We start from the raw sequence: 27,112 nt of genomic DNA, 5'->3' as shown, positions 1-27,112 counted from the left end.
AACTATTGTTATGTCAGGTGTGTTGTGGACCAAGTGCCTGTCAGTCTGAATTCTAAAGTCCCACAAGATCTTGAGTTTCTCATTCTCTAAAACTTTCTCAACCTGATGTTCCCAGTGGTTTTTGCTGTACTCAAATCCAAACTTCTGGCACAATTTCCAGTGAATGATCTTAGCAACACGGTCATGGCGTTGTAGGTAGTCAGTTTGTGAAATTTTGCTGCATCCACTGATCAGGTGGTCGACTGTCTCATCTTTCTCATTGCAGAGGCGGCATTTGCTGTTGGTGGTAACATGTTGAATTTTTGCCTTCATGCAGTTTGTGGCTAGGGCTTGTTCTTGTTCTTCTTATTATTATTATGTGAAGGGATAGCAATGTTTTTAATTTCTGGTCCTGGACTGCTCTGAATTTTTGACCAAAAGGGAGGGTGGGAGATTAAGTAAGATACCTATGTGTGAAATTATTTAGAAATTGAGTTAAGGATGGAAATCATGGTTGGCACTCAAGCTAACATAAAGACCCTGGATTGATTATGTTTCCAGCAGTTGGCGTTTTACAATAAACAAAAACACTTAAGCATATTGCTATTAGAGCTGCATTAGTAAGGCATCTGGTGTTAACTACAATGATATACAAACAATGAAACATGCATCATGGCCTAACAATACAAATGCCACCCTTAGTGGTGGCATGAAATGTGAGAAGGTCATGTTTAACAAGAACACTGCATTAAGAGATGTTAAAATAGAGAGTGAGAGCCGATTGCTCTAATAGGTTTTCTTACCAGGCACTGAGTCCAATATCTATATACATCTATATACACAGTTTGGAAAAAAAATGCAACGTCTTTATGTCAGACTATAATACCAAAATAATAAATATTATGGATAGTTGCCAATCTCTTATATGAAATGACATTAAAAGAAGAAGGCAGAAGTCCTAATAAATGATAAGGAGTCTTCCTCATTTGTCCTTAACCACAGCATGGCCGTGCCCCAGCAACCCCGACTACATTCATTTCATGCCCTGCCCATATCTGAGGCAGCTTAAACTTCTAGAACAGGGGTGTCAAACTGGCAGCCCAAGGGCCGGATGCATCACGCATAGGCCATGCCCACCCCAGCTCTGCAAAAAACATCATGAAATGTCACATGATGGCGTGATGCCACGAGTTTGATATCTGTGTTCTAGAATATAAACTGAGAGCAAACCCTACTCTGTACTAGCACCAATGATGTTACCTTGTTTGGGTAATGAAACATCTGCAAGAAAACAACAAAGCTTAGAGAGCACCAAGGACCCCTCAGCTTAAATTTCTCCTTACCTGCTCGAGTTACATTGTGGTGCTTTCGGTCTTTTCACAACACGTTTGCTGTGAATAGTTTCAGGGATTGTGATCTACTTAGCTCTTATTGGCCATTTCTATCTACTGTGAGAACACTCCATTCCCTGTGGTTGTTGAGCTCTTCCTTCCGCAGTTTGGGTTGGATTGCAAGGCAGACTCCTGGCTCCTGGAGATGCATCTGTCCAAGTAATTCTGACCGCTGCTTTCAATAGTGCTTGTCAGCTCCTACACAGCCTCCTTATAAATATAGGGTTAGAGATCTTCTAAAAGAGCATTGGACCTGTTTTTAAGCACTAGTTAATGCTTCTAAGAATGCTGGTCCTACCTTATACAGGCTGAGTTAACAGTGAAATGAAAGCCAGATTCTGCTGCATTACAGGTTTTCTACAGTTTGGGCTGACATTAGTTTTTTCCATTTTCCATTTTTTAAATGATTATTTCTGAAGGCCCATGCAATAATGCTATCGCTCTGGACAATGACCTAAGGCCAGGCTCACACAGCTGCAGTTTCCATGACTTTGTGCAGTGCTTCACAGCTATTTTCTTATTACTTTTCAGAGAATTAGCAATATTATGTTCCTCTTGGAGGGAGAGCGGGCATCACTGGGCCGCCCCACTCCATACCAGCTTTATTAGCAGTAGGTGCTATGGTGATGGCTATTGTTGCGAGAAGTAAGCCACTCCGATTTGTGTGACTCAAGATGTCTGCTCTAGCATTCAGGTTCTCTTTGGCTATTATCTAGCTACTTTTGGATGCTGCCAGACTTGAGGTTGATTGCTTCTTCCTTAACCCCATTCGGGCTGGATACATCTTATCTGTCAGCTGTGCTGTTTCTGAATTAAGCCCATTTTCAAAAAAGCATTATATAGAAATAGCATGGATGACAGGTACGAGACACAAAGGACAAGCTATATGGAAGAACAGGACTCTTTTCTGCTTCACCTTGCATCCTGCCACCTGCCTTAGCATTTACCATCGGTGAGATACGTAATTAGAGAAATGCTAAATCTGCCATGCAGGAATCCGTTTAAATTCACCAGATCTTCACGTTAAGGACAGTGATTAGTGGCTGTTTTCCACTGGTAGATGAGAAATAAAGAAAGGGAATCCCTTTCCTGGCTTCCGTGGGCTTCTTTCTTGTCTGTAATAAAGTACAGAATAGGAAAATACAATGGCAGAATAGGAAAGGCCTGAAAGTGGTGGGTTGTGGAGGGAAAGGTGGTGGAGTGAACAGTTATGCTCACATACTTTTCTGTAGCAATATCAATAGCACTTCACAGTACTTTACAGTCCTCTCTAAGCAGTTTTCAGAGTCAACGTATTGCCTCCAACAATCTGGGTCCTCATTTTACCGACCTCGGAAGGATGGAAGGCTGAGTCAACCTTGAGCCTGGTGAGATTTGAACTGCCAAACTGCTGGCAGCTGGTGATCAGAAGTAGCCTGCAGTACTGCACTCTAACCACTGTGCCACCGCAGCTCTTTTTCTGTAGGTTCAAGAAATGGTGGACATCATTATGGTTGAAAGATCCCTTAGTTAATTTTAATAAAACAGCAATGTTCAGATTAATTAATAACAGCAATGTTGAGATTAATTAATTTATATATCTGCACAACTGAATACAATGAATTCATTTGTATGGAACTATAGATTTATTTATGCCTACCTACCGGTAAAATAAGTCTTGATGTAATCAAGGTATTTCTATTCATAACGAAGTGTTGAATCCATTGTTAGGGAAATAACTTTACTTTTTAATTTCACAAATGCTATAGGAATCACTTTATTGTCTCTAAAGAAACAGCAGTATGATGGAACTATGAATCCTAACCCTAACCCAGTTATTCCAATGATTCTGTTTCTTAATAACAGAAATAGGCAGTTGTATGTGTTCTATCAATACACTGAGTTACAATTGAAGCAGTTTTTATTATTAGCAAGCCCAGGCACCAAATGTATTATCAGTGCTGAATATTAATGGTCTGTTTGACTGTCAGATGCTCTTTTAAACTCCAGCAAGTCAATGAAATTCAGATAATAATTTTGGAATCCAAATTCCATCTTTACCGTGATATTAATGGCAATTTCTGACTACACAAGTAGAGCAGATCAGTTAATACCAAGACAGAATTAAAAACCTGAATGTTAATGAATCGGTCTTGCCATTTTATGCTTTGAAGACAGATGTTGGGAACCATCTAGCCTGGCAGGGGGGAGGGATGAGCTAGTCTAGAATCACTGTTGCAATTGCAAAAGGGGTGGAACTGGTTTCCCTGAATTCCTTGGAGTCTCATCTAATTGTTCCAAGAATAGGCTGCCAGACGAGGGAGATTCCCGTATTATAGGAAGAGTGTAATAAAGTAGTTAGTTTGAACTCTGCACGTGTGGAGGTCTGGTTGCTTATGCCTGAGAACAGTTCCTTCACAATCATTAATTTTTTAAAAAACAGCTTCTGTTGTGGGTTTGCTCTGCTATTTGACTGGTTCTGAGGAACTCAGGCAAGGGAATTGTTAAGAGAATTATCTTGAGAAATGAGAAAAAAATTACTAATCTGGAAATTGAAGATTGGATTAGGGGAATGTAATTTATCCATTTTTGAAAAAGCAGTATTTCTACCAAACCCCCCCCCCCTCAAATGCACCACAGCTCCCTTTGGCTTAGATTTTAAGATAATTTATAAAATTAAGTTTTATCCTTTTTAAAATGAAACCATACTTATTATTTCATATATATGTGATATCGTTAATTTTTTTGGGTTTATTTTGTTTTTGGTAGTTTTTGTGTATTCTTTAACACAGTGGCCCCCAACTTTTTGGGCACTAGGGACCAATTCCAGAGAGAAAGGTTTTTCCGCGGACTGGAAAGGGTATGGTTTTCTGTGATGCCTGGTCCTGTGGATGGGGCTTCGCTTGTTTGTGCATCCTAGTTTCTGGCATGCGGCAGCCCTATGCTGGTCCATGGACTGAGGACCCCTGCTTTAATAAACTTTTATTTTATTTTTTAAAAAATAATATAATAAAATGCCCAGTCTTGGCCTCATTAACAGGAAAAAAAAAATGTTTGTATTACTAAAGCTTTAATAATTCCTTGGATAAAATAATCTGTTTTTTTAACCATCCCTATTGAAGAAAGTGATCAATGACTTTTGAACCTGATGACTTTAAATTTATTGATCTGATTAAAGAGTATCATATAAAAATTTAGGATACATTTCACTGTACAATTACTGATTTTGCATTCATTTTGCATTTTGAATGTTTACTGAAACCTAATCCCTACTAATTGCAGAAAGTTAAATAAGAACAAACCTAAGCAATGCTTGGCTCTCACAATTCCAGAAAATCCAGGAAGTAAAAAAAAAAAAAAAAACACCTGTTAGCAAATTCCTTCAATATTGTTGCTAAGAAAAATGTATCGATGTGCCATAAATTTCAAGGAGTTGAAAAAGACCTGGAGAACGTATTTAGGAACAGACTTAACAGAAACTTCTTGATTTACAGTCATTCATTTAGGAAACATTCAGTTACGAATCAGTGAAAAAAGTGAGTTACAACTGGCTCTTTCTTGCACAATTGGAACAGTCCCATGACCACATAATCTAAATTTGGGTGCTTGGCAACCACCATGTTTTTATAATGGTTGCAGCATCCCAGGGTCATGCGATAACCATTTGCAACCTTCCTAAATTGGCTTCCAATAAGGATAGTTTATTGGGGGCAAGAGGCTGACTCTGTAAACCGCTTAGAGAAGGCTGTAAAGCACTGCGAAGCGATATATAAATCTATGTGGTATTGCTACAGCCAATGGGAAAAGATGGATTTGCTTAATAACCACATGATTCACTTAACTGTGGTGTTTCACTTTAACCACCATGGCACAAAAGGTTATAAAATTAGGCACAACTCCTTTAACAACCAACTTGCTTAGCAATCGAAATTCTGGTACAACTATGGTTGTAAATCGAGGACTTACCTGTACCCAACTAATTAATTAAGCAGTAAATTTCAGTATAGCTAAAAGGTAATGTAATATCGAAACATCTTGTGCCTTATTCCCAATACTTTGTATGCAACAATTATCCTTGACATGTCTTATGTAATAAAATAGCATCGTTTTAACAACTTTACATACTTTTATGCACTTGTAATGCCATACAATAAAGAGCAAAGCATGAAAATACATCAACATTTATATCAACAGGTGGATTGACAATCGAATAAAGAATAGATAAAAGTTAATATAAATTTTAAGATGCATATGTAAATTAAGTTACATTAGGATGAAACGTAAAAGAAGAATCCATCTAACCTGTGTAGAAAAATAACAGTGTCTGACTGATTATATTGTATTATAATAAATTTCAATAAAAAATTACAAAAAGAAAAGAAAATACATCAACATTTAAAAAAAAAATACACCGACTACACATAAACGGGTACAAATAGAAATGGGTGCAGCACCACAGCCTCTTTCTCACGTATCTAGATGCTAGGAAGCAAAGGTGCAAGCATAATTTTTAACTTGTTAGTCTTAATTGCACTTTTAACTGTTAAATTATGAGATTTGGATTTAATTTCTTTTTAACTTTTTCATTAGATGTTTTTTACTGTTGTGAGCCGCCCTGAGTCCGGCTGGAGATAGGGCGGCATATAAATCTCAATAATAATAATAATAATAATAATAATAATAATAATAATAATAATAATAATAATAATAATAATAATAATATAGAAAAAAAATCGGTGAAAAAAAAGAAGACCCAATGACGGCCCAAACTTTAAACCCGTCGAAAAACCCGCCGAGCTCACGAGATTCCCGCCCATCCGGGAGATAAAGCCCCGCCCACGCTGCCTATTACGGTATATGATTAGCAGCGGCTTCGCGGTGCGGAAGCCCCGCCTTCTCCGTATGTGACGTCTTTTCCGGTGGGGTGTGTGTGTGTATATGTATGTGTGTGGCTTTCGGCGGCCGTGTCCCCAGTGATCCCGGGAGGCCGCTTTAGAGAGCGGGGAGGGGGCGCTGCCGCCGAAAGTTGCCGCGGCGCTTTGAGCTTCTCTTAATCTTCTCCCGCTGTGGTTTCTTCTTTTTTTTTCCCCGCCACCCCCCCCCCTTCCCCGAATCGCCCGGCCCTTGAGACGGTGGCAGCGGATGAAGGAGCCGGCGGGAGGCCGCCCGGAGCCCCTGCTTCGCCGCCGCTTCCTCAGCCTAGGCAAGATGGGAGCGAAATGAGCCCCGAGCCGAAGCCGCCGCCGCCGTCTCCGTCTCTTCCTCCTCCTCCTCCTCCTCCTCCAACCCCGGGCGGCCGGGAAGCGGAGGTGGTGGCCTTGACAGTGGCGGCGGCGGCGGTGGTGGAGAGCGAAGCAGCGGCGTCCGGAGCGAGCGGCGGCGGCGGCAGAAAGTGCGGCAGCCGAATCATGCTGGTGAGGAGAATCGGGTTCAAGCCGGGCGGAGGCGCCTCGGTGAGTGTCTGCGAAGAGACCCCCCCCACCTTTCCCTTCTTTCCTGAGGCTCCCGCCCGCTGAGTCCCCGGGGAGCTCTGGCCGTCATGGAGGGGATGCTCGTCCTGCTGTGATGGGGGCCAGGTGTCGGCTGGGGTTCAGCGCCGAGAAGCTGCATCCAGCAGCCGCTGTGGCTCTTTTCTTCCGCTTCGTCTGCTTTCTTGGGCCTGCCCTGCTTGCCTTTGGGAATGGTTGCAAGGGCGAGAAAGTGGTTTTTTTTCCCCCCACCCCCTCCCTCCCTTGGGAAGCCGTGGGTGGCGGTGCTGCGTGAGGGACCGGGTTGGTTGGAAGACCTCTGGTGCTGCTGGAAGAGTTTTCTCCGAACTTGGTCCATCCCGTGTAATTCAGGAGATCTTGAGGCTGAAATCGCTTTCGGTTTCGAAAGGTTCGCTTTCGATTTTAGGAAGCTTGAAGCAGACGAGACCGGCATGCAGTTTTTGTTTAAATGAGGTCTAGAAAGAAGTGCCTACCTTTGGGGGGCCAGCAGGTGTGTTAAGAGATGTTGATTAGCATGCCATGGGTGGATGGAGAAGATAACTTTATTGTTTTAAGATAACTGTATTGTTTATAAGATAACTTTACTGCGAGCACACCAGCCCACATTAAAAATGAAATTCCGTTGCCTGCTCTCAAGAGAGTGTATATCTACCTGAGCACATGCATAACACATATATACACATGCTATATATGTACATAAATATATATCTGCAACATACATACATACATACGTACGTACATACATACATACATACATCACTGTCCATTTTGAATACATAGCAGAAAGAGGTAACATGAGTGAGTGCTGATAGGGATGGATGGATGCTGGTGGGATGGATGGATGGATGGATTGAGTGAGTGCTATCAATTCGTTTTTCTTCAAATGATCACATAGATTTTTTCCATGACAATTTATCCCAATCTAACCTGGCCTTTTCAGGTCCTCCAATGATGCATCCATCACAGCTATAACAGTCCATCCCTCTTGCAGCTGGTCATCCTGTTATCTCCCTTCCCACCTTTCCCAGCGTTGGAGCCTTTTTCAGAGAGCTGGGTCAGGCCTCAGATAGTTACACAATTTGCAATTTTCATCATAAAATAGTTCCATGGTGAGATCCAACACTCTCCAAAGGGAAATCTGTATATATGTTTCTGCCACTTCTCTAAGCACAACCCTATTTATTACATCACTGATCAGATTGCAACAATCAACTATATGTTTGTGTTGAGTTTTCCTCTTATATGAATGGAAGTTCACATAAAAGAGGTCTATAAACTCTTGCTAGTTTTACTTTATAAAAATGCTGTGGTTGGCACACATGAAGAAAATGAATTGAAAAATAAGAATTGTACTCAGAGAATGATATGAGTAATTACCTCACCATAAAACATGATCTCGCGGCTATTTAAATTATACAGTATATAGTGAATTGGGAAAAGATGATATCTTATATGTTTCTGTGTTAATAAAATTTTAGTTACCTGATGGATTTTCAGTATTTTGAAAATGGCAGAATAGGTCTTCTACTAGTAATTTACATTAAATTGTTAATTTTTATAAACTTTAGATGCATTAAATATGAAATCTTGAATAGTTAAATAAGCAATTTTCACTTCTCATGCATCCTCAGTAACGGTTCTAGACCTAGAGAATCCCACAAGTGCATTGTAGATAGTTTTTAACTCTTAAGATATTTGTTACATTTTGATTCTATATTTGTTGTTCTATATCAATATTTTTTATTTTTTAAGTTTTATTGTTTGGTTGTTAGTTCGCTGATGTGTTTAAAGTGGAATGTAAATGTCTGTAAGTAGAGCATCCTGATAAAATGTTGGTGATACATGGGGTTCTAAAGTGTGAAGGAAGACATTATACTTCTTATGTAAAATCTATTCAAATATGTTGTGTTTTTGAATTGTCATTAAATGGGGAAAGGGATTTTATAGGCTGATGCAAGCAAAGGATTTTATCTTGATAAAGTAAAATTGGGGCACTTTTGTCATCCCTTCATTCTTAAGTGGCTATCTTGGAAGGGTTGCAACAAGGCATCTACAAGATTGTTCCAAACCATGGCATGCAAAATTCCCCACAACCCTATTGTAAAAAAATCAACAAAACTTTGTCTCTTCTAATATATAAATTATTGTTATAAAAATAAATCCCTAATGTCTATATACTATTAATACTGTTTTTTTCTTCTTTTTATTAACAGCAAGGTATTGGCCGACCAAGTGTGTACCATGCTGTTGTTGTGATCTTCCTTGAATTTTTTGCTTGGGGGCTTCTCACAACACCCATGCTCACAGTAAGTTTTCAGATCCTGTTAGCTGCAGCCTCATTGGCATTTTTCTTGTGGAAGGAACCATTCTGTTCTCTACTGGTCAGATGAAAAGCTTTTTCGCAAAACTGTTTTGTGGCTAATGGACTTTCAACAAATAGGGTTTCAAAGGCTGTGAGCCACATTGTAGATTATAAGAGAAGCGGGAAATCTTCATAGGTTTCTGGAAGAACCCAGAAACTTATCAGGAATCTAGAATACATCCAGGAATTAGGTTATTCTAAACTGGACTTCAGTTGTGCTTGCCTTGCCACCCAGCATTGAGAGAACATAAATTTCTTGAAACAAAATCCATGGTAGTTACCAGTATAACAAGTAAATCCTAAACATTCTGTGATAAGCTGGCAGAATTTTGGAGAAATAAAATATGATAAATTTTATCTTGGAAAGCAAGAATTTTCTTAATTAAAATATGAGCTTTGTGCAATTAGATAAAATTAAAATACCAGTTTTGTACCATTAGATATGACACATGTTATCTACATGATAGATACGAGAATTTCCAAGGCACTTCTTGTCTACTCCTAGCTGCTATTTAACTCTGTGTGAATGCTGCTAGTGTCTTATTGCTTAGAACAAAGAACACTCTCATAATTGTTTACTTCCTTTGGGCAGTACATTTTTTTTGTCATTGCTATAAAACCTCTATTTCTAGTTACCGTCAAATTGTGTTATTTGCTGAAGTATTGCTATACTTAAAATATAGGAGTGGTAGGACTTTAATTACAATTTATGAAAGTCAGGTAACATTGTTCTTGTCAAAATCCATCCAGTCATGGGTATCAATTCCCTATAGGCTTCCTTTGAAGGTCAGCTGAGTTTTGGGAATGGCTTGACCTTCTTGAGAAGGTATTCTGTGTATTAAAACATTTTAATTTCTTTTCCTGTGTTGCTTGGAACTAGTGTTTTCAGTATACATAATACACAATGCAAATTCTGCATTTTTTCTTTATCACAATCAAAATAGCTCTATATCTATTATAAGAAGATTGTGAGAGAGATGTAGATACATCTCATACTGATGTTTGTGATACATTTGTACAACATTTATTTTTTATTTATTTTATTAAAATTTATATGCCGGCCTTCTCCTGAAGGACTCGGGGCGACTCACAAGTATAAAATGACAATAAAAACAATATCACTAAATAGCATTAAAAGTCCAATTTAAAATCCCACAGTTAACTAAAAAACCCAACCAGATCAGGTGATTTGAGTAAAAAGCCAGGTCTTAAGATCTTTACGAAAGGAACGGAGGTCAGGAGCTGTCCGGAGCTCGGTGGGGTAATTCATTCCAGTGGGTCAGCGCAGCCACCAAGAACGCCCTCAATCTGGGGGCCACCAGCCGATATTGTCTGGCTGATGGCGCCCGGAGGAGCCCTATGTGACCGCACTGGGCGGTGGGATGCCGGTAGGAGGTGGTCCCGCAAGTATCCCGGGCCTGTGCCATGTAGGGCTTTATAGGCGAGAGCTAGCATATTAATAAATTTATTTTATTCTGACAACAAATCAGTTCTTTTTTTTTTTTTTTTTTTTTTTTTATTGAAAAAGTTTTAAAAAAACAAACATATTTTCCCCACAACCCCCCATCACCCCCCACAACCCCCCCACCCCCTCCCCGACTTCCCAGAGCAGAACACAAGGTATTTCTATTGATCTCTAACAATAATCTAAATTGCATAACCAATCATTAAACTAACATCCCTAAAAAAAAAATTCTTAACCCCCCATATATAAAATCCCATTTCTTAAACATAATACTTCTAATGTCACTTATATAACGCTTATACAAATAAAAAAAATCATTCATAAGCTATTTGATATTTTTTGGTCTGATACTTATTTTGTATATAATCAATCCATCTTCTCCAATCCTGTATGTACCTTTCTTGTGTGTGATCCTTCAGATATGCTGAAATTTTAGACATTTCAGCTAAATTAGTTACTTTCAGTATCCATTCACCAATAGTAGGCAAAAAGTCCTTCTTCCAGTATTGTGCTACCAACAATCTTGCTGCTGTTATCAAGTTCAAAATCAATTTAGTCTCTGCAACTGTACAGTCCGTAGTTATACCCAATAAGAACAACTGTGGAGTAAATTTCAGTCTCTTTTTAAGAATATTCTGCATCACCCACCAAATCTTTATCCAAAATGCTTTGATTTTTCTACAAGTCCACCATATATGATAATAAGTTGCATCATCACAGTCACATCTCCAACATTTAGCTTGCACATTAGAATACATACATGATAATTTTTTAGGATCTAAATGCCATCTATAAAACATTTTATAAAAGTTTTCTCTTAAATTTTGTGCTTGTGTAAACTTCACATTTCTAATCCAAATCTTTTCCCAAGTTTCCATCATTACTGGCTCTTGAAAATTTTGTGCCCATTTAATCATACAGTCTTTAACCAATTCTGTCTCAGAATCTATTTCCAATAAAGCATTATACAACCTTTTAATATGCATTTGTTTTTGATCTCTAATTTGTTTTACCAAATTCTCCTCATTTTGCACAAAGCCAGTTTTTTGATCTTCCTTCCATCTAGCTTGAAGTTGACCATACTGAAACCATGTATAAATTATACCTTCTTCTCTCAGTGTATCTAAAGATTTCAAATACATTGCCCCCCTTTCCATAATAAGAAGCTCTTTATAAGTAATCACCTCCTGTTTTTGTTCTATACTTATATTTTCTATTGCATGTCTAGGATTTGCCCATAAAGGTATCTTATAATTTAACTTATATTGATATTTTTTCCAAACCCTTAACAAAGCATTTCTTAATATATGAACCTTAAATACTTTATCCACTTTTTTGTCATATAACAAATAAGCATGCCATCCATATAACAAATCATAACCTTCTAAATTCAAAATTCTCCTCTCAGTTAAATTAAACCAATCACTGATTTGTGATAAAACCGCTGCTTCATAATATAATCTTAAATTAGGCATTTTAAGACCCCCTCTTTCACGTGTATCTTGTATAATTTTCATTTTTATTCTGGGTTTTTTCCCTGCCCAAATAAAAGTATTAACACCTTTCTGCCATTCTCTCAGATTTTCATCTTTCTTAAGCACAGGTATCATTTGGAACAGAAATAAAAATCTAGGTAAAACATTCATTTTAATTGCAGCAATTCTTCCCAATAAAGACAACTGTAATTTTTTCCAATTTTCCATATCCTTCTGTACCTTCTGCCAAAGTACCTCATAATTATTTTTGTATAATTTTGTATTTGAAGCTGCTATGTATACCCCTAGATATTTAACCTTTTTAACTATTTCAAAATCTGTTAATCTTGCTAATTTGTCTCTTTCAAGTGTAGTCATATTTTTAACTATCATCTTTGTCTTATGTGAATTAACTTTAAATCCTGATACCTTCCCATATTGATTAATTATATCCAATATGTATGGAGCCGACTCTGTAGGTTGAGATAAGGTAATAACCAAATCATCTGCAAAGGCTCTTAATCTATGATCTTGTTGTCTAATTACAATACCCTTCAGTTTTTGTGAATCACGTATCTTATTCAGTAATACCTCCAAAGTCAGAATAAATAATAATGGGGACAGAGGACACCCCTGTCTTGTTCCTTTCTCAATTTTAAAAGCCTCTGTTAAACCTCCATTAACTATGATTTGTGCTGATTGCTGCTGGTATATCGCTCTAATTGATTGTGTAAAATATTCCCCAAAGCGCATTTTCTCTATTATCTTAAACAAAAATTGCCAGTTCAAACGATCAAATGCCTTCTCTGCATCCAAGAATATAAACACTGCAGGGACTTGGTTATTTTTTTCCAAATATTCCAATAAGTTTACAATTTGTCTAACATTGTATCTCATTTGTCTACCTTTTATAAACCCTGATTGATCAGTGTGAATTATTTGTTGCATAACTGGCATTAGTCTATTGGCTAATATTTTAGCAAAAATCTTATAATCAGTATTCAGAAGTGAAATTGGCCTAAAATTCTCCGGTTTAGTGGAATTTCGATCCTCCTTTGGAATTAATGAAACAAAGGCTGTTTTCCAAGAGGGTGGTACTCCTCCTCCTAATTGTATCTTATTAAATAAGTTTTTTAGTGGTTCTAGCATTTCGGATTGTAAGTGTTTATAGTAAACAGCTGTTAATCCATCTGTTCCCGGAGCCTTACCTATTTTTAATTGTTTAATTGCTCCAACAATTTCCTCAGAAGTTATTGGCTGATTCAATCTATCTCTCTGTTCCAACGTTAATTCAGGAATCTCCATCTTTAGATATCTATCAATATCAACATTTTGAATTGCATCTTTAGCATATAGTTTTGTGTAAAACTCCAAAAAAGCCTTTTTTATTAAATTCTGTTGATAAATCTCTTTACCTCTAAATTCTATTTTATCTATAATACGTGATTTCTGTTTTTTCCTCATCGTGTAAGCCAACCATCTCCCAGGTTTATTAGCATTGCAAAATGTGTTATGTCTGGCATATTGTATACTAGTTGCTACTTGCCCCGCCATTAACATATTAAATTGCTGTCTTAAAATATTAATCATATCTTTTGCCTTTTTATCTCCTGGATTAATTATAAGTAATTGTTCTTTCTTTTTAATTTCCTCCTCTATCTCTTTCCGTCTATTTTGTTGTTTTAATCTATGTTTATTATTCAAAAAGATTAATGTTCCTCTCATATAAGCCTTACACGCATCCCATACCATCTCCATCGATGTTCCTTTGTTCATATTATTAATAAAAAATTCTTTCATTTGTTTTTTAAGCTCACACAGATTGTCTTCATATCTAAATAAATTCTCATTTAGCCTCCAAGACCTCCTTTCTCCTCTCTCCTGCTCTAATTCCACCCAAACTGGGCTATGATCAGTTAAAGTTCTTGGACATATCTTCGTACTCTTCACCCTAGAAAAAAGATCGTTTGTAATTAATATAAAGTCAATCCTCGAAAAAGATTGGTGCCTGTCTGAGAAAAAAGTAAAATCACTCTCCAATACATTCCTTTCTCTCCAAACGTCTCTAAGCTCCATATCCTCCAAAATATCAAAAAAAGATTTAGGCAACTTAGCACGCATGGAGATCTTGGAAAGACTTTTTTTATCTTTCTGGGTATCTAATACCCCATTCCAATCACCCATTAAAAATAAGGATCTATAGTCCCATTGTAGTATTTTAGTATGTAAAAGTTTGTAAAATTTATCTTGTTGTTGATTAGGTGCATATACTCCAATTACAAGCAGCTTCCCACTCTGTGTTATTAATTCAATTGCGATATATCTACCTTGAGTATCAGCCTCAATTAAATTGGCCACTAAGCCTCTTTTAACATATATTACTAGGCCATTTTTCTTTTCTGGTGCTGATGCCACAAAATGTGTACCTAATTTCGAATTTATCAAGTACTTTTGGTCTGAAGATTTAATATGCGTTTCTTGCAAACAAATAACATCGTTCTGAAATTGTTTCAAATAATGAAATATTTTCTTTCTTTTTTGTGGCGAATTTAAACCGTTAACATTCCAAGATAGAAATTTATTTGCCATCTCTAGGCGTTCCAAGCTTCGAGAGCATCAGCTGAACCTCCTCCGCCATTTTAGACTTCGGCCTAGCTCCTCCCACAGCTTGCGTTTTTTGGACTTGTTGAGTTGGATCTTGAGGCTGTTGCGCCATATGTTGTTTATAGGTAGCCCTTGTCAGTCGTTGATCTTTTGGCAGCTGAATCATCGTTAATGACTCCAAAGTTGGTGGTGAGCCCCCAGTCAGTAATGGATCTTCTTCCAGAATAGCTCCTCCAGCTAATACTTGAGCATAGGTTTGTGGTTGCCCTCCATCTTTCTCTTGTTGAGTAATTTCCAATTGCTTTCTAGCACCCCCTGGTGAGGGTGGCCTTCCAGCCTTTAAAACATTGGCATAAAAATCTTTTGCTTTTCCAACTGTGTTTAAGCGATGTCTTTGCCCAGCGTATGGCACTATTATCCCAAATGGGACATCCCATCTGTACTGAATTTGCTGGTTTCTTAGTTCGTTCACCAAAAAACCAAACTGCTTTCTATCTCTTAACATTTTAGGAGGAAGCTCTTTCAGGATCACCAGCTCTTGTCCTTCCACTTTAATCTTATTTCTATAAGACGCTTGCAAAATATCATTTCTAACTCTCCTTGTTGTAAAATAGATCACCACATCTCTTGGTAGCTGCTTTTGTTTTGCCAGCCAGGAGTTGACCCTGTAAATTTTGTCCATTTGAATTGCCACATCTGCTGGCCTTTCTGGAATCAGCTCTGCTAAAGCATTGGAACAAACATCTTTTAAATTTTCACCACTCTTTTCTTTCAAACCTCTCAGCCTCAGGGCAAATTCCATTGACCTGTACTGTAACATAACCATCTCGTCATCCACTTTCTCTGTCTGTATCATAACCTCTCCCAGTTTAGTTGCAATCTCCAAATTAGCATCATCAATTTCCCGCACTCTCTCCTCAATCTTTAACATATGAGTAGCCAGTCCTGAAACTGCAAAGACAATGTCATCTCTTATTTCATCATGTTTTTCCTCCACCACACTTGTAAGTTTCTTTAACTCCTCTGAAAATCCTTTCATCATTTCTGTCTGATTATTCAGGGCACCCATTATAAATTCTTTAAGGTCTTGTGACTGTGTATCAGCCGGAAGTTGTTGTTTTTGAGTCACTACAGGGGAACCTCCTCCCCCTTTAGAAGTTGGTGGCTTTAGTTGTTTAGCAGCCATTTTATTTAAAAAAAAGTTTTCCTTTTACAGCCAGAAAATCTTGTAAACAGTCTTAGAAAGTATATTCAAAAGTTTTTCCAAAATAAACAATCCTCTCTTCAAACTATACTCAAAGCCCAATAGTTTTCTCTTCAGGCAGAGGGCTATTAACAAGCAGTTTCCTTTTAACTTTCACTTTCCCTTCCGCCCATAACAAAGGCTTCCTCCCAGCCTCCAGCTCCAGAGAGCTCCGTTTGCAACAATGTAATCACAGAGTTAAGTTCTGTTTCTCTTAAAAAGCTTGCACTCTTGCTTCCGCTCTGTCTGCCTTGTTGAAAATCATTAAAACTCACTGTTTGCTGGCAGAATTGGACGCAGACGTCTTGCTCTGAAGACAGAGGCACCAGCGATCCGGAGCGATGGGAGGGGTGAACTGGGGAGCTCTCACCCTCCGAGTCCCTGGAGTTAATCCAGTGACTATCGGGGAGCTCTACCCACCCCCTCCAGCTCTCCTCTCCTTCTTTGCCCGAAGGAGAGTTTTTTCAAACCGCCGGACAGCTGTTTAGCGCTGTCAGGGCGGTTTTTACAGATCGGGTGGCTGGCGGTCTATGAAGACCGTCCTCGACGTCTGCGGAGCCACCGGAAGCACCAACAAATCAGTTCTTTTAGTCTTTCATATTACCACAATCACATTTCATGCAACTAGAAATGTGTGTGCATATAATTAAGTATCCTTTTTTTATTCTGCAGATAATGTATAACCTTTATATTGCAGTTGTTTAAATGTTAATATTGGTTTTAGCAACTAGTGAAGATATGCTTCTTTTGGTCTGGGAGATTTAATTATGATAGGGCATATGGCCATAATTATTTCTTTAATGGAGGTAGTAATGACTTAATCTATATTGTAGTTTGGTCCTAGATTTGTGTTCAGTGAACTTTAGCTCAGGAGGAAAGGATTTAGGTGGCAAATTTCTTTAATCTTCAATTAATATTATTGTTTCCAACAGCTTCTACATATTATGGGGGACTAGACTAGTAATGATGAGGACTGCAAAAAGAAATGCTGCTCAAGAAAAAATGCTGTATTCCCCTCCTATATCTTTGTGTTTCTGTTAGATTGCAGTTCCCTTCATGAATGTTCTCATGAAGGAGCCTTTACTTTTTTTTTTTTAAAATTTGATTTATATGCCGCCCTTCTCCGGAGACTCAGGGTGGCTTACAATGCGTTAAGCAATAGCCTTCATACTTTTGTATATTTATACAAAGTCATCTTATTGCCCCCACAAACTGGGTCCTCATTTAACCTACCTTAGAAAGGATGGAAGGCTGAGTCAACCTTGAGCCTGGTAAGATTCGAACCTGCAGTAATTGCAGACAGCTGTGTTAATAACAGGGTGCTTTAGACCACTGTACTACCAAGGCCCTTAACTTTTGAAGTTATTAAATATGCATTTACTTAAATTGAGAAGTTAGTTTTGAAATAAAGTATTTCTCTTACAGGTCTTACATAAAACATTCCCTCAGCATACATTTCTAATGAATGGCCTCATTCAAGGAGTTAAGGTAAGCATGTTTTAAGTATTATCACTCTTACTGATTAACAGAATAGCAGTTCTGAACTTGAAATGTTACATGATTTATAGTTATAAAAACAGCATCAAGGCAAGAACCAGAATTAACACTTTTTTTAAAAAGGTAGTTATGTAATTAAAGTTGTGGTATATTCTTAAGTATATGTAAGACCAGTTGAACTTGGCAGGCCTTAATTTTCAATGGATAAAGCAGCACTAATATTTAGTAAATTAAAATATGAAGCAATAAAACATCATATCAGCAATAAAGCAGCATATTTGTTTGATAAATAATCTGGCCTCAGCAAATGGCTTGTGTGAAATAAGGTCGGTGCTTAAACCAGTTTTTGCATTTGTAAATTGTAGCTTGAAAACTTAGTGTCAGTGATAAAAGAGCACACACAGAATGAACAAAGGCATGCACTAAAATCAGCTCAAAAAGATGGTAATCAACAGTACAATATTTGCACAACAACAACTACATGCCCCTTTTGCATTTGCCTTCATAGATACCTGCCTGCAAAAAGCATAATCTAGAACAGGGGTCTCCAACCCACAGGCCGCAATACTGGTCCGCAGTCTGTTAGGACTCGGTCTGTGCAAGTGAGTGAGGTTTTATCTGCGCAATGTGGGATTTAAGTAGTGCACAAAATCACTCCTCCTTGGTCTGTGGAAAAATTGTTTTCCACTAAATCAGACCCTACCCTGTTTCCCCCAAAATAAGACATCCCCTGATAGTAAGCCCAATTGGGCTTTTGAGCGCATGGCAATAAGGCCAAGCGCTTATTTCAGGGTTCAAAAAAATATAAGACAGGGTCTTATTTTCAGGAAAACACGCTAGTGCCAAAAAGGTTGGAGACTGCTGATATATTTTAACACTTGCAACATGACTGCTAACATTCCACAGGGCAATAATCTATATGCTGATAAAGCTCTTGTTCCTGTAACCTTTAGCTGGGCGAAATGGTGCATCATAGGGCAGCAGCTTTCGAGCCAAGATACTTCAAATGGACTAACTTACAGGGTCCAAAATCCACGATCCATGACTGACCTAGGCAGGCATTGAAATTTGGCAAATTTTATAAAATATTTTATGTCATAAAATTATCATAAAATAGTTTATGACATAATACAAAGTGTCATAAAACATTCCCCATGCTGGTGTTTGATTATGCCATACAGTTCAACATGGGCTACTTTTAAGGCAGACACATCTCTGAATGTATCCCAACTTTTCCAATGAAGGCACCACATTAGAATCTGTCATTGTTGAAGGCATTGAAGAATCTGGTAAGGAAATATTTTTGAAAGGATGATCCAATAGTTCACGGGTTGCCTAGTTTGTATACAAAGGTAGCATTATGTCTGATCTAGAAGAATTGGTGGTTGGGATCATATGCTTGGATAACTGCTGACTTTTTCTTATTCCTTTCCTCATTACCTTGATCCAATCTTAGTAGCAGCAGAGTTGGAACCAGATCATACTGCAGTATTGGCTAGGCCAGCAATATTTGGATTGGAAGTTGATTATTGTATTTTGAAAAAATATTTTACCAATCATGCAGTTGGAAATGCATGCTTCAAGTGTTTGAAGCAACATTGCTCAAAATGATCTGGTTTTGTTCTGAGAAAAGCCAGAACATTTTCACCCTCAGAGCAAATATGTAGGCAGTCCTCACTTAGTGACCACAATTGGGACTGGTTATCCTGTTGCTAAACACTGGGATTGCTAAGAGAAATATCAGGTAACCACGGTTGACTTACAATGTGACTTTCCATTTGGTCATTAAGTGAGTCACCATGGTTGTTAAGTAAAACATGACCACAACTTTCAGTTTTACTTCTGCGTTCTCTGTTAAGTCTTCTTGTTGCAAGGTGGTTGGGGAGCATGCAGATGATGATTATGTGTTTGCTGGATGTTGCAAGAGGTTTGCTGGTTACAAAATGCCCAAATGACAATCTCACAATTGCAACATGCCACAAACGTCATAAATGCAAAAATTGATCACAAATGCCATTTTTTTACATTGTAACTTTGAACATTTGCTAAATGAGGCATTTGGTAAGTGAGGACTTATCCATACAGTTCTTTTTGTAGATATTTTTTTGTTTTAGACTGCTTAACTTAAGATACTTAGAGCTTAAAAGAAGGGTTCTGTTGTTTGTAAAAAATTAAAGACCTTGGGAAAAGTGGGGGCTAGGATTTGTTTCACTGACTAATTTGGATATGTGTGGTCCATTGGAAGCATACCAGATAATTTGGAGAGTTAGTTCTGTAGTCAGCTGAATAAAAGTGAATCAAGAACAGCCTGTGTCCCTCCTCTTCTAATGGATTCACAGTTATGTGAATGGAAAAGCTACTCTAAATTCAAATCTATAGATCTCTTCTCAGAAAAAGGAAAAGTGTACAGATAGTCCTCGACTTACAACAGTTCATTTAGTGTCCATTCAAAGTTACAAAGTCACTGAAAAAATGACTGTTTTTCACACAATCATTGCAGCATCCCCATGGTCATGTGATCAAAATTTGGCCGCTAAGCAACTGACTCATATTTATGACAGTTGCAGTGTCTGGGGGTGGTGGTCATGTGATCTTTTGTGACTTTCTGGAAAGCAAAGTCAATGGGGAAATCAGATTAACAACTGTGTTACTAATTTATCAACTGCAGTGGTTCACTTAACAACTGTGGCAAGAAAAGTTGTAAAATGGAGCAAAACTCACTTAACAAATGTTTCACTTAGCACAGAAATTTTGGACTCAATTGTGGTCGTAAGTTGAGGACTACTTGTATTAACTTTTATATTGTGTTTTATCTGGGAATATTTTTAAATAGTTGCAGAAAATGTCAGTATTTTGAAAATCGGTGATGGTTTGACAGGAAAATGAATTTTTACATTAAAAGTACAAAAAAGGAAAAAATATATGTATCTTTCATACCACTGCATCTCCTTTCAGGAAATCATGTGTAAAGGTCTCTTTCTTGACTATTCTCTGATTAATGCGATTTGTATTTTGGGGAAAATCTACTTTGTAAGCGAGACTTTCCAAAGATTAATGCAATTATTTGTACACTATTTAAACCCTACTGTCATTAGGAATGATTTTCAGTTTATTGCCTACTTGTAGACTCTCAATTTTGTTAAACATTTTGTTAAATAAGCATGTGTTCAAAAATAGATGTAGCAGTGGTCCAAATTGGCCACTGCTTTGCACGGCTTAGCATTTGTTTGAAATGCTCAAAAGTGATAAATATTAAAGCAAAGAATATATATAGTATATATACTGTATATACTATACTCGAGGGGGAGAGAGAGAGAGAGAGAAGAAATGAGCTAGCCCAGTGGAATTTTCTTTTCAAATACAGTACATTTTCAATATTGTGCTACAGTATTAAAAATCAGATCAATATCAGAAATTGCTGAAATATATGTGAAATAAATTCAGAATCTTTAATATATGTTTTTCTAATTCTCTAGATACTGACCAAAATTTGACTGTTTTATCTACCAGTCTAATTTTTCTATTTTAGTCTTCTTTTACTTCAAAGTGGCTTGTAGATTATCAAACATTCATGACTTAAAACATCATGAGCTGCAATATTACAGCTAATTTGCAGATTAAAAGAATATGTAAAAACAGCTTACCTTGAAAGATCAAGCAGACCATTCTGTTTCTGTGGAACTTTCATTAAATTGTTTGGGTGGAGAATAGCTATGGCTGCTTTTTGTTGAAGTACTTTTACACCTAAGGAAGATTTTCTGTGCTCACATGAAGCAGCTCATCAATTAAGTTATTCCTTGAAGGACCTTTTATCCAAGTGTTGTGACCTTCGTCAACTTACCGGTGCCTGAGTTGAGGAATTCTGTAAGCAGAATTAACTATCTTTTATGCATGGGGCCAAGCCCATCCAGTTTGTCCTTTTTTAAAAAATAACTCTACTAAAAATTATAATACAATAATGGAAAGTAATATAAACTAAAAGAAAAATAGAAAAACACATTTATTGACTGTGCTTTTCACAGCACTATCTTCAATTCACTATTCTTCTTCAAGTCCCCCAATTCTTTTTTTTTAAGCAATAATGTTATAAAATAAATTTTAGAGAAAAATTTCCCCTTCTCAAATGAACTTTTTTATTGAGTTCTAGTAAAAGGTTCGTGAAAGTTGCTTTTGACTAAATTTACTATCTTGTTTGTTGTGCTTTGTGTCATTTGTCAATATGTCTGTATACGAATGGTGAACTGAATATTATATGCGATGCTGACTACAGAGAAGCCAGGCAAATCTGATCTTAAAATCATAATATTGGAACAGGGCATTTAAACTATTAAGTTCTATGTTCAGTGTCTGTTGCTGAATACATACTGTGAAGAATAACCTATCACTATGTTGAATAGTGAGTTCCATTGTCCAAATGCTCTTACTTCCCTCTCCTCCTCCTCCTCCTCCTCCATCTTCTCTTCACATTCAGTTGTAATCTGTCTTATAACTGTGCATGCCACATGATTCTGTGGCATGCACAGAATGAGAGAGAATAAGCCTTGACCTGTGTGGCATTCTTTCAGCACATATCTACTCAAAGTAGTCTGTTTGTCAAATGCTTTGCTTGAAGTAATTTATAACATCCCCGTAATCAAAGTGGTTTATAAGATTTATTCATAACGTATCTCTGCTGCCTTCTAATAATTTGTAAAACTAATATCACAATAGAAACAGGAGAGCTTGCACTGTATGGTATAAGTGTCCATCCTACTTTAAAAATTCAAAGAAATTAACCTGGCGATGTTGTTAAAAGCATTTTGGAAAAAGCAAGTAGAGGAACAAGTAAAGACAAGTAAATCATTGTTAGTGATGTCTACTCACACTGTTCAACAAAAAGATATTGGTAGTGTTTTCGGAGTTTTGAGAGACATGAAGTCATAATAATAGAGTTTAATTACTGGTTTCTTTATAAAGCCTTCCTTTTTAAACCTGATTTGACTTTGCTCTTATTAGCTACAGTATTTGCGGCTGCAGTTCTTTAACCAAACATTCTTTAAGCTGCATTTGTTGCAAATATATACAGTAAATAAAAAAGGTTTAAATGAAGTCCTCACTGCAAATTTGGTACCGCTCAATAATTTGAATGCTTTTCAAAAATTCCTAAAGAGGTTGAAGCTTTCATATAATAAAAATATATATTTTTGTCAAAGAAAAATATCTGCATTCCATGAAATAATCACAGTAAATCCATGTTAACATTTAAAACTATAACATTTACTAATCTCAAACTATCAACCGTACTTTATGACAATATATCTAGTTTTCTGGTAGAATAAAGGTGACATTGCACTTATGTCCCAACTGTTGGCAATGTCAGTCACTATAGAAACATAATCCTAAACTAGTGAGATGTTTGGTTTTATACTACATAACATATTCTTAGCTTCTTATTTTGCTTTGATCTACCCTTTGAAATGACTTTGTGCTTCTAGCAATCTGTAGGCATTGTGACCTTTCATATATTATAATATAACCTCTATCTGATGGAAACTTCATTCTTCATTTTATTAAGATGGACTCTCAAATATATTACAATGAACAATTCACCCATTTGTTTAGCAACTTTCACTTTTGCCATTGCCATGGAAACAATTTTCCCTTGTAGCATAAGAGTTTTATTGGATTTCAAAAGTAAGACACTCGCATTTGGGACTTATGCAGCTTTGCTGGTCTGCTCTATGTGTGTGTATATGTGTCTTTTTTTTAAAATGGTTTATTTGTATAACTATTGTTATTTCAAAATGATGCTTTATCAACAACTGCTTCCCAAAATATAACACATTTTATAGTCGCTACATTACTAGAAATAACATTAAAACCATTACCATTTTGTTCTTAGGGTTTTTTATCCTTCATGAGTGCTCCACTGATAGGTGCTTTATCTGATGTCTGGGGAAGAAAATATTTCCTCCTTATTACAGTTTTCTTCACTTGTGTCCCTATTCCATTAATGAAAATAAGTCCATGGTAAGTGGGGAATAAATAACTGTGGTTATTTGGGGGAGGGCGATTGGGAGGGACTGTATTAAGAAAAGAGATCATCTAAACTTTCTTGCTTTTGTGTCAAAGTGAGTCAGTGTAAATCTTAAGCTAGTATACTTTTAAGTACACTTGACAAAGGAGTCACTGAACATGGATGGGGTATAAATCTAACTGAGAAATAATCTAAAAGTTTGCTTTTCTTATGTTTACAGTTCTTTATGTAGCTACAATTCATAAATGTTCTGATTTTGCAGGTGGTATTTTGCAATGATTTCTGTATCTGGGATTTTTGCTGTTACATTCTCTGTCATATTTGCATATGTAGCTGATATAACTCAAGAACACGAGAGAAGCACTGCTTACGGACTGGTAAGAATGTTTCTTAATAATTCTTAATAATAATTCTACTACTTGTACTTTGGTTTGTTGGTATCATGTCAGCATTCACTAATAATTTCTGGTTTTTTAAAAATGTGATATTGCTTAAAACTAAAATTTGAAACTGTGTTTTTAGAAATTATAGTAGTTCTATTGATATATATGATGTCTAATGGAGAGCAAAATAAAAAAGATGTCTTGTATATAGCCTCCTCAAGAATAAGCAAGTCTATTAAATAGAAAGAAGGTAGACCAATCCAAGAATTCAATTCTGATTCCTTTCTTCATCTTAACAGTTTATAAAGACCTAATAATATCTCCTGGTCAACTGATTACACATTCTTTAAAGACAGTTTTTCCTATCTTGGATGCTTTACGAGTGAAGAAATGCTAAGATAATTATTATTTCAGAATGACTTTAGTAGATTTTTATATAAAATACTGACTGAATATTCTGGTTTGTGGAACATTATCAATAATGGTGGAAACCATTGCTTTAATCCTTTGCAAATGTTAGCATAAAATGTATTAAAATGCTTTTCTTTGACATAGTGGAATACTTTTTAATATAGATGCTGGTTAAAGTAAGTGAACACAGCAGGATTCAATTTATGGTGTGTGGGAGTAGCTGTGTTGGATACAGTAGAAGCAACAAAGCACTGTTTGGTACTTAAATAACTGACAGTATTAAACGAAACACTGTAGTTTTGTGAAATACAATTTATGTCACACGTATGAAGCTGTGTCTTCTGATAAGAGGGATAGAAGTATAATCATGTAAGTAGAGAGCGAACAAGGAGATCAGGAACTATTGAAGTGCAGATGGTGAAGATTGTCGTGATTACTTACCTAATAATGATCATTTTCAAAATGGTGGAATGAAACAGGCATTTTTAAATTAGCGTGTTGTAATACATGGATTATGGTAAGAAATGTTGAACTTTGTTTAAGATGAGAAAGCGAGGGCTTTCATAACATTTCAGCTACATCATGATAAAGCCAATCTTTATTTCTTTCTGCATGGGAGGTAATCTTACAATGAATCCTAAAGTATCCTGCAGAATTAATTTTTTTTCAATCAGAGATTGAAAGTTGCCTCTAATGATGTGATGTCTTGTTCTTTTGCATAGGAGCGAAGTATAATAAGATATTGGTTACAAATTTTTGAGATGTATTCTCTTGGAGATAAAGAGGTACAATTAAGAGGTATAATGAATGACACGAGTTATATAAAAGATACCCAAGAAGATATTCAAAATAGTTTTGATAGCTAGGTATGCTGCAAGGTGGTTGCTAAATTTTAGACAGTTACTTATTTATTTAAGCAAATAAATACCTAGAACTCAAAGACCCGTGAAAAGGGAATACAGCTCAAGATGAGCTATAGATGATTGTTGATTTCAGGGGGTGTAACTGAAGCTCTAGATGAGAACAATGGTTTTCCATTTCCTCTTCTATACCTGTGTAGCAGTTAGTTTCTAATATATAAGGCACTGCATTTGTATGTTTCTATGATTTGCCCAGAAACAAATTTTAATGGAATTACAGTAACTGAATTCTTGATAGAATTTGGGGAGGGTATTGCATCCAAAAATCGAGATAGCCATAGGTTTTAAATCCACCTTTTCTCTTTTCTTATGAGTCCTTACATTTAAAGAGCACCGGCATTTCAGATCCATCAAGGCAGCGCCAGTTAGTGGGCATCCACTCACTTTCTGCCTGCCACGTCCCTCACCTTGTTGTGTCACTGCGGCACCACCAGCTGTCCCATTCAAGTGAATGGGACTGTCAGTGAGTCAACGGCGGGTCAGAGGAGGAGCCGCTGCGGGACAGAGATGACAGTTGCTCTTTAAAAATTAGGATTTAAATCAAGTTGATTTAAATAAAGCCTTTTTACTAGTGATTTAAATTGTGTTTAAATTGTGATTTAAATCAACTTGATTTAAATCAAATCCACCCTGGCCTAACACCAAGTTGGAGGTAGATTGCTGCATTTTTCTCCAGCTGCAGTTTTTGCATGATCTTCAAAGGTAGCTGTCAAAATTTTAGGGAAAACCTACTCCCAAAGTGATCCAGCCATTCATGCCTCCACTTGGTTCTCTGCAAAAGACATGAATCTAGCTCACAAGTGGCAGCAGGCATAATGGTGAGCATTCTATCGATTTCACCTGAATCCACATCCAAAAATAATAACTTTTTTGTCATTGTACCTGTATATACAGTATACCCATACAATGAAATTCACTTAACACCCAAAGACCAGGTCCAACACACATAACAATCCCCAAACACACTCCCACCCACCACAATTCCCCACCCCTAAACCACCCAAACATCCACACAACAGACCAAGTAATGCTGTCCAACAGCTCACTGATGGTGGCCCTTTAGTTCATTGTTGAGTGCAATTTTAGCTCTGGGATAAAAACTATTCAGAAAACGTGTGGTCCGAGTTTTAACTGTTCGGTATCTTCTGCCAGAAGGCAACAGTCCAAAAAGATTGTAAGCAGGATGGGAAGAGTCTCTGAGAATGTTATGTAACTTCCTCAAACAGCGAGATTTGAAGGTGTCATCCAGGGCTGGTAGCTGGAGTCCGATGATATTCTGGGTAGTTTTAATGATTCTCTGTAGAGCTTTTTTGTCTGCTACAGAGCTGCTACCATACCATGAAAGAATGCTGTATGTCAGGACACTCTAAAATGGTGCTGCAATAGTAGGACAGGAGTAGATGCTGAGATAGATTTATCTTCCTGAGCATTCTCAGGAAGTACAGCCTCTTCTGTGCCTTTTTCACAAGCAAGTTAACATTCATAGTCCATGAGAGGTTCTTTGAGATATAAATGCCCAGAAATTTAAAACTACCAACCCTCTCCACCTCCTCACCATTTATGTACAATGATAAATGTACATCTCTCTTCCTCCTGAAATCAATTATAAGTTCTTTAGTTTTTTTGGTGTTAAGTCTAAGATTAAAAAAAGGGATACTGCTACTGCTACATTCCTATCGGGAGCACCTAAGTGCTTCCAGGTTGAAAGGATTGAACGGTGACATCACCCTTGCACAGTTGGGGGCTCCTTTCATGTCCCCATTAAAAAAGGGGAAGTTTAAAAATCAGCTTTTTAATTTTGGCAACAATATTTGATTTGAAGATAAAAATAGAAGTTAACTTATATTTTTAGCCATCTAAAAAGTATAAGTTATTATAAGGTTCAGCAATATAATTGC

General features: G+C 37.0%; 1 protein-coding gene across 2 annotated transcripts in view; it reads left to right on the top strand.

The window, feature by feature from the left end:
• Positions 1-6,307: 6,307 nt before the first annotated feature.
• MFSD14B (major facilitator superfamily domain containing 14B) overlaps positions 6,308-27,112 on the top strand; it is a 36,738-nt gene continuing 15,933 nt past the window's right edge. For both annotated transcript variants that reach the window (XM_070935659.1, XM_070935658.1), the window contains exons 1-5: positions 6,308-6,802; positions 9,052-9,144; positions 17,413-17,475; positions 23,366-23,493; positions 23,763-23,877. In XM_070935659.1, coding sequence (XP_070791760.1) covers positions 6,569-6,802; positions 9,052-9,144; positions 17,413-17,475; positions 23,366-23,493; positions 23,763-23,877 — 633 coding nt within the window. In that variant the 5' untranslated portion in view covers positions 6,308-6,568. The remainder of the gene's footprint in view (positions 6,803-9,051; positions 9,145-17,412; positions 17,476-23,365; positions 23,494-23,762; positions 23,878-27,112) is intronic.

The sequence above is a fragment of the Pituophis catenifer genome, unplaced genomic scaffold (genome assembly GCF_029215685.1).
Source record: "Pituophis catenifer annectens isolate HBS135680 unplaced genomic scaffold, rPitCat1.0.hap2 SCAF_2, whole genome shotgun sequence".
NCBI lineage: Eukaryota > Metazoa > Chordata > Lepidosauria > Squamata > Colubridae > Pituophis > Pituophis catenifer.
The sequence above is the reverse complement of the archived record's forward strand: the minus strand, read 5'-3'. Positions and strand labels throughout refer to the sequence as shown.